Source organism: Stegostoma tigrinum, chromosome 27 (genome assembly GCF_030684315.1).
Source record: "Stegostoma tigrinum isolate sSteTig4 chromosome 27, sSteTig4.hap1, whole genome shotgun sequence".
Taxonomy (NCBI): domain Eukaryota; kingdom Metazoa; phylum Chordata; class Chondrichthyes; order Orectolobiformes; family Stegostomatidae; genus Stegostoma; species Stegostoma tigrinum.
Window position 1 is genome coordinate 28,037,325 of NC_081380.1, and position 13,405 is coordinate 28,050,729.

The 13,405-nt window shown below is 38.6% G+C and overlaps 1 protein-coding gene across 1 annotated transcript in view; it reads left to right on the forward strand.

Annotated features, from left to right (window-relative positions):
* Window positions 1-13,405, forward strand: part of aatf (apoptosis antagonizing transcription factor) — a 111,910-nt gene that overhangs the window by 71,224 nt on the left and 27,281 nt on the right. The window contains exons 10-11 of the mRNA XM_048556713.1: window positions 1,871-1,951; window positions 4,632-4,703. Coding sequence (XP_048412670.1) covers window positions 1,871-1,951; window positions 4,632-4,703 — 153 coding nt within the window. The remainder of the gene's footprint in view (window positions 1-1,870; window positions 1,952-4,631; window positions 4,704-13,405) is intronic.

Sequence of the window (13,405 nt, forward strand, 5' to 3'; positions counted from 1 at the left end):
TTCTGAAGAAGCGTCTAGGCCCAAAACGTCAGCTTTCCTGCTCCTCTGGTGCTGCTTGGCCTGCTATGTTCATCCAGCTCTACACCTTGTTAACTCAGATACTCCAGCATCTGCAGTTCTTACTGTCTCTGAAGCATTAGCCCAAGCCTCTTGATTACTGGTCCTGTAACACAACCATCATACTATCATTCCCCACTTCCAATGTTGGCAAGATGTAAGCTGAATCACATTAATGGTGGGTACTAGTATTGAGTGGGTTAAAAATAATGTGATCCTATAGAAATGTTATTGCACAATATCTGCCATTTGAAGATAAAGCTGACACTTTTGAGCCATGTACACAAATATTTTGATTGTGTAATTAATTTGTATCAGCTGAGTAATGACAATTGAGGGTTGATCTAACAGACATTTTTAACATTATAGGATTCAATGGTCTAGATAAAAAGAGCCTGTTTCACTTCCCTTGGTTGACCAATCTAAAGGAGCATACACACAGTCAGACACAGATATATCTGGAATGCTTGTTCCCTACACCCATGGTGTTGACTCAGTTGAAAACTTTGAGACCGAGATCTGTGTTAGGAAAGTTTCATATCAAGCAATATGAAACATAAATTAGGTAAATGAAGGTAAAATGCACACCTAGGTCAAAGAACAGAATGTGTTTATTAATGTTTTAATATTCCAAAAAAACTATACATACGATCAATTCTGTATTTCCTAAATGTAAAAACACAGACCAGATAGTCATGATAGTAATTACTTCATCAACTGAGTACGTGTACAATATAGCGTAGTTCAGAGCCACAATAAGAGAAGGACCCAGATTTGATTCCTCCCCTCTACTGAATTGGCTGATCACAACTGGGGACATTCAGTTGTTATTGTACAATTGGCATGAGTGGCCGTGGGCTAAGCAGAAGGAACATTAGCCAAGACGTCGATTTATGACCATTATCAGATCACCCTTTTGGAAAGAGTGAGTATTGCTTGACAGCGGAATTATGCTGTACTTTTATATCCAAGCTTTCTGCTGCTGCTGTTTACCATGGAGACACAAGGAATAGCTATGGAAAATGCTGAAAATACTCAACATGTTTGGGAGCAGTTGGGAAAAGAGAAACATGGTTGATTTTTCTGCTTGATGTATCTTTGCAAGGTCATCAGCCTGAAAGATTAGTTCTTGGCTCATTTTTAACCATTCAAAATCCATTTATTGTAGTTAAAAACAGGCTTTTGGTTCACTCCACGTTAGCTGCCTGACCAGCTGAGTATTTCCAGCATTTTCTGCTTCTATTTCAGATGTCTAGTATCAATCATATTTTGGTTTAGTGTGATGAATTAATTTCTTAGATTGCTGCTGTCTGTGAAACGTCTCCCAGCAAAAGTCAGTGTCCTCAAAAAAAAACTAAGTTTGGAAGGGAACCACTATGTAACTTTTAAAAGAAAATCTCTTGTTTCTTATCTGGCCTTTCCACTTTGCAGGTGGTCTGTTTCCAAACAGCCGTTTATTTCTCCTGGTGCCACTGGGGACAAGGAACTGTGCTAGCTCAATTCTTATCTGAATTTCTCCTAACATGGGAGGATGTATGGGTAGTTGGATCATAGACAGGAAATAGTTAAGCTAAACAGGTGTTTAGATTGGTGAAAGCTTGGAAGGGGACCAATATTTGGTTCATTTTTTTTGGTGGCTTTCCCAAGGTGATATTTGTCCTCGGAGCACAATTTGAAAATTTACAGACAATGCAAAGTAGGCAGTGTTTAGAGTGAAGATCAATTGACGTAATTCTTTTAATACTTTTACAATTGGGTTTTGTGGGTTTTTTTAATCAGTCCAATTCTAATGATGCTTTATTTACTCGTATAGACAATGGCTTGCAATTCAGAAACTACGAAGTAGGATTAAGAAGAAAGTAGATACCAGAGCAAGCAAGGGCAGAAAAGTAAGGTGAGTATATTCCGGTAATTTTGCTACAAGGGGTAAACACTGGTCAAATAATCAGAAAGAAGATCATGATACTGACCATTTGGAAGCAATACTTAGGCTATATGGGGATGCACATCTTTCTCCACCTTCTTGTTGATTCTTTCTGTAACATGTTTTTTCTCTGTCTCTTTTACCCTCTCCGAAATATTACATTTAGAATAAAATTCAGGTAACCTGGCTGTTTCTACGACCTTACTGATGTTACTCCTACGCCAGGCTGTTGAGCAATTTTTTTAAAAATCTGCTAATTTATCATCACATATTTGCTACAAATACTGTATCAATCTCATTCAAGTTTGCTTTATTATTGATATTCTTGTACAACTGCCAACCTTGTTTTTTGATATTCTCTCTTTTCTCAGACTTAAATTTTTATTGTATTACTTTTGCCACCCAGGCCTTCTCACAGAGCTAATAAGAGATAATGGGAACTGCAGATGCTGGAGAATTCCAAGATAATAAAATGTGAGACTGGATGAACACAGCAGGCCAAGCAGCATCTCAGGAGCACAAAAGCTGACGTTTCGGGCCTAGACCCTTCATCAGAGAGGGGGATGGGGAGAGGCAACTGGAATAAATAGGGAGAGAGGGGGAGGCGGACCGAAGATGGAGAGTAAAGAAGATAGGTGGAGAGAGTATAGGTGGGGAGGTAGGGAGGGGATAGGTCAGTCCAGGGAAGACGGACAGGTCAAGGAGGTGGGATGAGGTTAGTAGGTAGCTGTGGGTGCGGCTTGGGGTGGGAGGAAGGGATGGGTGAGAGGAAGAACCGGTTAGGGAGGCAGAGACAGGTTGGACTGGTTTTGGGATGCAGTGGGTGGGGGGGAAGAGCTGGGCTGGTTGTGGGGTGCAGTGGGGGGAGGAGACGAACTGGGCTGGTTTAGGGATGCAGTAGGGGAAGGGGAGATTTTGAAACTGGTGAAGTCCACATTGATACCATATGGCTGCAGGGTTCCCAGGCGGAATATGAGTTGCTGTTCCTGCAACCTTCGGGTGGCATCATTGTGGCATTGCAGGAGGCCCATGATGGACATGTCATCTAGAGAATGGGATGGGGAGTGGAAATGGTTTGCGACTGGGAGGTGCAGTTGTTTGTTGCGAACTGAGCGGAGGTGTTCTGCAAAGCGGTCCCCAAGCCTCCGCTTGGTTTCCCCAATGTAGAGGAAGCCGCACCGGGTACAGTGGATGCAGTATACCACATTGGCAGATGTGCAGGTGAACCTCTGTTTAATGTGGAATGTCATCTTGGGGCCTGGGATAGGGGTGAGGGAGGAGGTGTGGGGGCAAGTTTAGCATTTCCTGCGGTTGCAGGGGAAGGTGCCGGGTCAATGTGCTGAAGCCACAAGGCACTGCTTGAAGTTCTGTTTTGCCAATTTAACTGTCTTCATGAGATAACGGTTTTTGGTCTGCACTGATGTCCTATCCTTGAATTCCCAGTGGATGTCAAGAATTCATGGGGCTGGATTTTACTGTTAGCGGCAAAGCACTGTGTCACTCAGCACTGTTCTCAAAGCTACTCTCAAAGATTTAGTGGCCTCTGTAGGCCAAACATTCTCTTTCCTAATAGTTTAAAATCTGGCACCCATTCAGAGCATCTCCAGGCGTGTCAACAAACAGGATAAGTGGCCAGTAACAGTGAAGTATTTCCCCAGGCATTGAACCTGCAAGTTAAAAACACTGAATCCCTTCATTCTCAGTTTTAATATTCAGCTAGTAAAATAGATGATTATGATTGGATTGAGATAGAAGTTGAAACATTTGAAATAAACTTAAAAGGTAAAACAAAAATATGTTTATTATTATAATGGAGAAATTTGACATCTCTGAAATAAAATGAGCTATTCCGAGCCAGTGAGGGTGTTTAGCTATATTTGAAGTTGGAATACAGTTAGATACTTAATTACCCAGGGGTTTTCAGGGTGCGACTTGGTGTGAAAGTCGGTTTTCTGGTTTCTTAGGGGGATGCACTTTGTGGAAAATACCTTAGTATTGTACCTCTGGAGAAGCATAGTCACTGACAGCAACTTCTCGGTTTCTCTTTATTCTGCACACTTGAAGACTTGCAGTTTCTGTAGAGAAAGTGCCGTAAATATTGATTGTTTCTCTGTGATGACCACGTTAACATACAGACCAAAGTGATGAGGATTCTGAGCGCAGACCTGAATCCTAAAACTCTGCAATTTTGTTAGTTTAAAGGTTAATAACAGAGATTACATTTTCTGTGAGCTCAACTTGATTTTAAAGTGCATGATATCGGTGTCAGACAACCCAAATATTTTAAACTGATAGTTTATTTCAATAAATTAGATACTTAAAAACTTAACAACTATGACCTATCAGCTATCGACTTTACGATGTTCTTAACTGGGCTAAAATTAAATAAAACTGTCAAGACATGAGCCTGTGCCTAAGTCTTGACTAGCACATGTAAGAACATACTTCGCTGTTATCTCCTTTTTGAACTGTATGCCGGAGAGTGTTGCATAAAGGAATGTCTTTATGAATTATTAAACATTGTATATATTTTGAATGCAAGGAGAAATGATAATTCACTTATATAATATTCTAGCACTTTATGACAGTAAAGCAAATGAAGTGGAATTAAAATAGAAAGCAAATAACGTTTTCATTTGTTTCCTCCCAGATACCATGTTCACAGCAAATTAGTGAGTTTCATGGCACCTATTGATCATAGTACAATGAATGATGATGCAAGGTAAGAAATAAAATGTGTTTCATGGCACAGTGATATTGACCTGTTCTTCAACCCATCACCTGCCCCTTCTCTTGTTATCAGAGCGCCATTTGTCATTGGCATCAAAGTGTATCCATGCCAAATCTACTGAAGTGATCTTGCTTCTTCCACTCCTCTAATTATAATGCTACTAAAGAGAAGTCACTGCAAATTTATGGTTGGCCTGAGGAACATCTCTTCACAGATTGACTGCCATCACTAGGTTTTAATCATTTTTGTGCAAGAGCAAACTGAGAGATCATAGAAAATGTATGTTGGATTTGGAAAGCTATAAAAAGTCTGCTATCCTGTATAATAGGTTAAAAAATGCTGGATTAATAGCTTTATATTACAGCTTAACCTTTTGGGAGGAGGGTTTTGAAAAGCTAGTCAGCTTTACATGAATTTGTTTCTGTATAAATGTGTACCTTTATGGGGAATATTTGTAGATTCCGTAGGTTTCAAATTGATGGTATTAGCAGGTGGTTTAATAGGCACATTTCCCGTGTTATTTTTCCAATTTTGGCGGAACAAGCTCAATAAATGAGTAACCTTTCTGCTCATTATAGTGAGAAATAATGAGGCATGGAAGAATTTCACTTTGAAACTCATATCCAGAAGGGCAATGATGGTTCTTTTGAGGGAACAAGCAATAGATCTATTTATTTAGCTTCATTTTTACCTCTTTTTGCATGCATTTTAGTTTCAGTCTTTTGCAGTGTTGGACCTATTGAGCCCCTGGAACGTGACATCAGTAAATAAATGCTGAATCTAGTCCCTTACTAATGATCAGTAGTGAGAATAGAGCTTTACTTATCTGCAGAGATAAAGGACCAGAAATGGAAAGAAATAGAGTCTTAAGGAACTGAACCATTTGTCCCCAAACTATAGTGAAACTTAGTTATTTTCCTGAAATTAGTCATATTTTTAATTGCATATGTTGCAAGCATTTACTTGTGATTTTGTTTTAAATAACCAGATATGGCTATGTACACTTAATTCAGAAATTCATTGTTCTTAACAAGGTGGTTTCAGAATAAGTGGGAACCCTTGCATATAAATCACCTAGTAATATATTCATAAAATATAGCTTTTGGCATTCATTTTAATTTGGCTTGATTAACGCTGACAAGTACAAGTAAAGGGTAGGTTCCACTAAAGCATAAGGTGAGACAAGTTTCTTGTTACTTACTCAACTCTTTCCAATTAATTGTCATATTCTTCTAGTCCTCTGAGAACGTGTTAAAGTCAAAGTTTTGCATATAAAATTAATAGCCAGTGACCCTGCACACTGCAAATGTTTGGAAAAACCATTAGCCTGTGCAGTTTATAGAAGTTGGAGCAAACCATTTGGAATCTAATACTCAAGAGGCAGCCAGGCTTATGAATTGATTATTCTGAAGTAACAATTTGTATCCCTTTCAACAGCAAGGAATTGGGTGCCAATTAAATCATTCAAAAGTTTATTCAGAAGTATTCACAGCTATGTAGTGTAAGAACTTATTTTTTGGTTTGGAACACGCTTGGGTTTTTAATAAATTTATCCTGTGCTTTAACAGAAATGTTCTTCATTTGGTTGAGTGGCATCAGATTTTGCCAGCAGCACCTGGCAGAATGCATCAGATTATTGCAATGTCTGAATTTAGTTTTTTTTTGAACAGAAGGGGTTGGGATTGAAGTGAAATCTTCAACTTAACCATGGCTAGATGGATAATTGTGGAGCCGTAGTAATTCTTCCATTGGTTCCAGAAGTTATGCATGCATTTATGGATGACACTTGACACGTTGAAGAGAGTACTATTTAAGAATGCTGATGTAGGGCTGACTATTTGGATTGCGTAACAACAAAGAATTGTAATGGAAGCTACTTTTGGGCTGTTCTATATCAGCAAGCTGTATTTTCAAACATGATATATTTAGTCCTGGTGAAGAGAGTTTTCCACCTGTACCCATTAATGTACCAATCATGCATTCCAATAGGGTATATATTTTTAAAAAAAACTTCATTAGCTGTAATGTGTTTTGAAATGTCCTGAAGTTGTAATGGGTGCTGTATCAATTGATTTTTTTCTTTGGAATGACAAGTGAGCTGTTGTCTCAAGTCTTGAAAAATATTCTTTTACGTGACTGCAAAAACCTAGGCAAGAAAGTGAATTCATCTTTTGAGACCTAATGAATTATTGGATGCCTTTAAGCAGGGTTATTTTACATAGCCTAGATGTGATCCATAAATGTCTATTACTAATAATTTGAATCTATATGATTTTTTTCTGAAGCATTTTGCAAGTACCGTTTTTAGTTTTGAATGAGTCATGGGTATCACTAGCATTTGTTCCCATCTCTAGGTGCCCTTGCAACTTGCTAGGCCATTTCCGAGGACAGTTGAGAGTCGATTATAATGCTGTGGATCTGTAATGCATGAGTTGTCATTTTAAAAGACAAGTAAGGACTATTTCACTGTCACTGAGATTAGTTTTTAATTCCAGCGATGATGAATTGAATCTAAATTCTACTTGCCATCATGGTGGGAATTGAAACCATGTCCATAGAGCATAAGCCTCAGTTTATGGGTTACTACTCTGTTGACATAACTACTACATCGTCACTTCTCTGATAAATGCTGCCAGTAACAAAAATTCAGTAATTATAATTTGCTGTAGTAGCAACAGTGTACATTAGCGTAGAAATTGTGTATTGAGGATGCAGAGTCATGTGATGTAACCATTAAGGAATGTCATCAAATCAGATTAACTTATAAGTAGCGAAAACCACCACAGGTGAATCTAAGCTGCCACCTCAATGTTAATATAATTCTATTTATTTTGGCTTCTATTTATGGCTCTATTTATGCATCAATATGCCTCTTCCTCCCTGGAGACTTCTCTTGTTATCATTGTTCTGGTACCAAACCAGGCCAACCCGGCAAATGTTGCAGCCACAATCGATGCTTCTATGACCAGGAATGCACAAATCACAACTCAAAGAGGACCTTCTAATTCTCTCAACCCCCTCTCGCGCCCCGGGCGCACCCCCCCCCCCCCCACTGTCTTCCTGACAAAAACAGGACAAAAGTAGAATTTACATTGCTGTAGTGTTCTGACATGTAAATAAAACAAATGAACTTGATTGACAGGAATTCAGTGAGTTGAGCTTACAGCCTTTGAGTTGGGGGACGAAAGCTCAATCATTTTGGCTGTCCATTCATTTATCTTCGTATACTTAAAACTATTTGTTACAGATGCCTTGAAAATACAGGTTAACTCTGATCCTGGGTGTCAAAGCATTTATGTCATGAGATGATCTCTTGAAAAGGATTGAGGAGGAGTTTTATTTTTGTTTTTTCTTTCTGGTCACCTTAGTTAATTTTATTTTCTTTGCCTCTTTCCCTCCTCTTAGTTTTAAAACCCAAGATACAAGCTGAATGTAAGGTGTGGGATATGTAAAATTTGTAATCCTTTATAATCCAATGTGTCATAGAGTCATAAACATGGAATCAGATCCTTCAGTCCAACTTGTCCACGTGGATCAAGTTTTCCGAACTAAATTAGTTCCAATTGCTTGTGTTTGGACCTTATCCCTCTAAATCTTACGTGTTCATGTACCAATCCAAATGTCTTTTAAATATTGTATTTGTTCCTGTAGCTACCACTTCCTCTGGCAGTTCGTTCCACATACAGACCATCCTCTGTGTGAAGTTGCCCCTCAGTTCCCTTTTAAATCTTTCTTCTCCAACTTAAAAATATGCCCCATAGTTTTGACCCTCCCACCTTACGGAAAAGATCTTTGCCATTCACCTTCTGAATCCCCCTTGTGATTTTATAAATCTCTATAAGGTCACCACTCAACCTCCTGTGCAGCAGTGAAGAAACTCCAGCCTATCTTTGCAACACAAACCTTCCAGTCCTGGCAACATTCTGGTGAATCTTTTCTGAACCCACTCCAATTAAATGTACACAGTACTCTAAAAGTGGCCTCACCAATGTCCTGTACAACTTCAACGTGACGTCCCAGCTCCTGAACTAAATTGTCTAAGCAATGAAAGCAAGCATGCAAAATGTCACCTTACCACCGTGACTACCTGTGTTGCAACTTTAAAAGAGCAGTGTATCTAAACTAGAGATAACAAGGTGGAGAGCTAGATGAACACAGCAGGCCAAGCAGCATCATAGGAGCAGGAGAGCTGACGTTTCGGGCCTTGAACCTTCTTCAGAAATGGGCGAGGGGAGGGGTGTTCTGAAATAAATGGGGAGAGAGGGGGAGGCGGATAGAAGATGGTTAGAGGAGAAGATAGGTGGAGAGCAGACAGATTGGTAAGTGAGGTGAGGATGGAGCCAAAAAGGTGAGTGGAGGTAGGGAGGAGATAGGTCAGTCCCTGCAGCCCAATGGTATCAATGTGGGCTTCACAAGCTTCAAAATCTCCCCTCCCCCTACCCCGTCTCAAAACCAGCCCAGCTCGTCCCCGTCTCCTTAACTGGTCCTTCTTCCCACCTATCCCCTCCTCCCACCTCAAGACCCACCCCCACCTCCTACCTACTAACCTCATCCTGCCCCTCCCCCCGACCTGTCCATCCTCCCTGGTTGACCTATGTCCTCCCTACCTCCCCACCTACACTCACGTTTATTGGCTCCATCCTCGCCTCTTTTACCGGTCTGTCTCCTCTCCACCTATCTTCTCCTCTATCCATCTTCTTTCCGCCTCCCCCCACTCCCTATTTATTTCAGAACCCCCGTCCCCTTCCCCTCCCCCATTTCTAAAGAAGGGTCTAGGCCCAAAACGTCAGCTTTCCTGCTCCTATGATGCTGCTTGGCCTGCTGTATTCATCCAGCTGTACACCTTCAGATTCTCCAGCATCTGCAGCTCCTACTATCTCTGAAACAGTGTATCTAAACCCCCAGGTCTCTCTGGTTAACAGCACTACGTAGGGCCCTACCATTAACTGTACACGTCCTGCCCTTGTTTGTTTTACCAAAATGCCATACACCGCATTTATCCAAATAAAACTTGATCTGCTACTCCTCAACCTTTGGCTCAATTGATCAAGATCCGTTTGTATTAGATAATTTTCTTCACTATTCACTATCCCACCAATTTTGGTGTCATCTGCATACTTACTAACCATGCCTCCTACATTCTCATCCAATTTGTTTGTACTTTTGAATTTTTGAAATGAAATGACCAATACAGTTAGTGTATCTATCCCACCTATTACTTTTATTAAATGCAATGCACAAAGATCAGTATATGCTGGTCTTGTTTGTATGCCTTAGCTTATCACTGACCTGGGGATCGACTGTGATTTGGTGATGGCTTTGCTTAAATACTGTGTCACACAGCAATAGTTGTATCTCGATACTTTTTGCTTGAAGTCCAGATTCTCAAAAGGTAAGTCCTAATACTTCTGCTGGAACCAGCTGCTTAAGTGTAAACTATACAAGTTCACTCTCAAGAAATTTAACTCAGATTTCTAAGCAGTGACCTATAGGTTGAAACACGTTTATGCATCTGCCATGAGATTTGTTGAAAGGAGAAACAGTCTTTTATAATATCTGCAATCTTTGGACAGTCCCGTCAGTTCTTTTCGATCTGTTCAATATTGCAAAACAGTATAATTTAAATCATTTGTTACTGTAATCTTTTGTGAGCTAGTAGGAAACCTTATTAGAATATAAAGGAAAATATATGGTGGAATGGATTGAGAACTTCGACATTTTGATCTGGTTTGAATGTACCCAAATTGAATTGAAAGAATCTTCCCTTTTATTGGTTTGAAGTTGTGAGGGCCAAGATTTAGAGTCTATTTCAAAGACCAACCACAGTTTTAATATAGTAATTAGTGAAATTTCATTCTGATTTCTTCCATAACTCAGCACGCTTTTTAGTTATGGAAACTGCCTTAAACCCCAATCTTTTATTCATATCATTATTCATTTGTTCATTTTTTGAACAAATATATTATTGGAAGTTTAACTTGTTTGCCAACATGCAATTTTTGTAATATCAGAAATGGATGTTTTTGCCATTTGATTGCAGTAGTTCAGCTGTCAGCTGCCTTTCATTGTACCTGTATCCATGATCAATCTGACAGGTAGCAATAGACAGGGCAAGTATGCAACACATATTGCTGTTGTAAAAACTGATTAAATCTTAAGTGATTTTACCTTTTAACAGTGTCATTAAAGAGCCTTATTACTGTTTTATTAGAGCTCTATTCTTATCAGATTATAAAATGAACATAACACGTAATACATATTAGATCTCTTGTAATGGGATTATAGCCTTGCATTAACTCAGATTGACACGATTTATAATTTGCTTGTTGATACACATGCAGGGATGTCATGCATTTGACCTGCAGCAGCGTGGAGGAAAGGGACACCCATACATCATCATTAAAGATGGCATCTGCTAAAGAATCAGAGCCACAGGGTCTTCCTGTAGTAATTGTCACGAAGGACAGAGAAGGCACTTTCAAGTGCAAACTGAAGTCTAGTTTAAACATGAATGCTTAAACATTATGGCAGCTTTGGAAATTGCCAATAAATTCTTTAGAAACATTTGAATCTTTTAATTAGAACTTTGCCTACATCAGACTATTCAGTCAGTTTTAATGCTCTGGCATTTTGATTTGAAAGAAGTTTGCACTTTCAGAAGATTGAGCTTTTATTTGTATTCCTCTACACATGAAAAATATCCTTAAATAACAGTTTTTCTAATACTCAGCCAGAATTTCTTTGACTTAAATGTATTTTGTATGATTACTAAACATGCCTAATTTTTGCATTTTCTTTTAACAAACACTGTTCAAATAATGGTTAAGTTTTTCTCTCAACAGTTAAGGTTTATAAAGTTTCCAAAAAGAAATAGTAAATGTGAGGGTTGAAAGTATTTTACAATTTGGCAAATTAAGACCATAAAAACTAAAAGAAAATAAAACATGAAAGTAAACAGTAACAAACTTAAAAATGAACTGCAAAAGCTGCTATAGATACGTGAAAAAGGAAAAATTAGCACATTCAAATGTTTGCCAATGACAGGCATTCAGAGAATAGACTACAAATGGGGAAATGGAAGAGAAACTAAACAAATGATTTTTTTTTTGTCTTTATGGAAAAAGATGTAAAAAAAAAGTCCTTCCAGGGCTAAGAGGGAACCAAAGAACTAGCAAGAATTATGAACTAAAAGAAGTTAGTATTACAATAAAAGTAGAATTAGAGAAAGTAAAGTAACTGCAAGTTGGTAAATTCCCTTAACCTGATGGCCAGAGCCATGAAAGTAGTACTTATGCTCATTACGTTGAGAAGAATATTCTGATTGTATTGAAACATTTAAAATTCTGAGGAAGCTTCGTAAAATACTTGCTGACAAGCACCCTCCACGTGGGAATGCCTAGGACTAGGAGACGCAGTTTCAGCATAAAGGTTCTCGTGTCTGAGACTCATGAGAGCGTTTTTCCTTTGAGAGTCATTTAATCTTCCAAATTCCCACCTCCATAGAGCAATGGAGGCAGGGTCATTCATTGTATTCAAGGCTGAGTTAGGCCAATTCCTTATCTGCAAGGTTAATGGGAGCAGGCAAGAATGTGGAATTGAGGGCACCATCAAGTTGTCCCCAATTTTATTGAATGGCAGAGCGGGCTCAAGAGGCCAAATGGCCAACTCCGCCTATTTCTTATGTTATCTTAAAACCTGGATCAGTTTGTCTTTCACCTGCCGTCAATTTCATGTTAGTAAATGTTGAGAAGGAGGATATGTTCAATGATAATACTTCGGAAAAATGTTGACTGAAGTTGTCCCTAAATATAAAGAATGGGTGTATATAAGGTGTTATAGCTTAAATTGAATTTGTAGTCAGATTTTGCAATAGGTTGCATGAACTATGTCCATGCAAAATAGTGTTGTGGTTTAGAAAGTAGTTTTGCAACAAATGAAAGGATAAATCCATTAACTATTTGATCCTTCATTTATACTCTTAGGATTTGTCATAAAGCAACCTTAAGATTTGGCATTAAAATCTACTAAAGGCAAGGAACACTAAAGAAAAACTGGCGTAGGGTTTTCAAAGTAAATTGTAAGAACACTGGAGATTTCATTTGCTGAGACCTGCTGTTTTCAGCAGCTAGTTAACCAATCTTTTAAAAAGAGTTGCATTTCAGTTGGATAATCGTTAATTGCATCTAATTGGATTAGTAGTTTCTCCAGGCTTTTTGAAATTGAAGAATGTTAAAAAAGAATGAAATCTGTTTAAAGCAGAAAACAGTAGTGAGCACTGTTCAAGTAGTGACGGTGAGTCTGTTGTTGCGTAACCTTTATTCCAGTATGAACTCTGGTTTCCCTATTATTTATATGTAATTGATCTATATCAAAATAAAAACATGATCTTGCAAAATTGCAATGTGATCATTGTCAACTAAGTGGAAAAATGTTGCTGCCAAGACTTAATCGTCATCGATAATTTAGTATGTTCCCTAACACTGCAGTTACACGAATCTGAGTCAATTCTTTGATTCAGTGCATGGTGGTCGCAATCGGTGGTAAACAACCATAATGATTTGATAAACATTTCAGCAATACCAAAGTCATTTCCATAACATGGAAAGTCAGAATGATCTGTGCACATCCCATTTCTTCAAGTTGTTGATAATGTTGACAAGGCCATTTTTAACATCTACTGAATATTGGCTTTG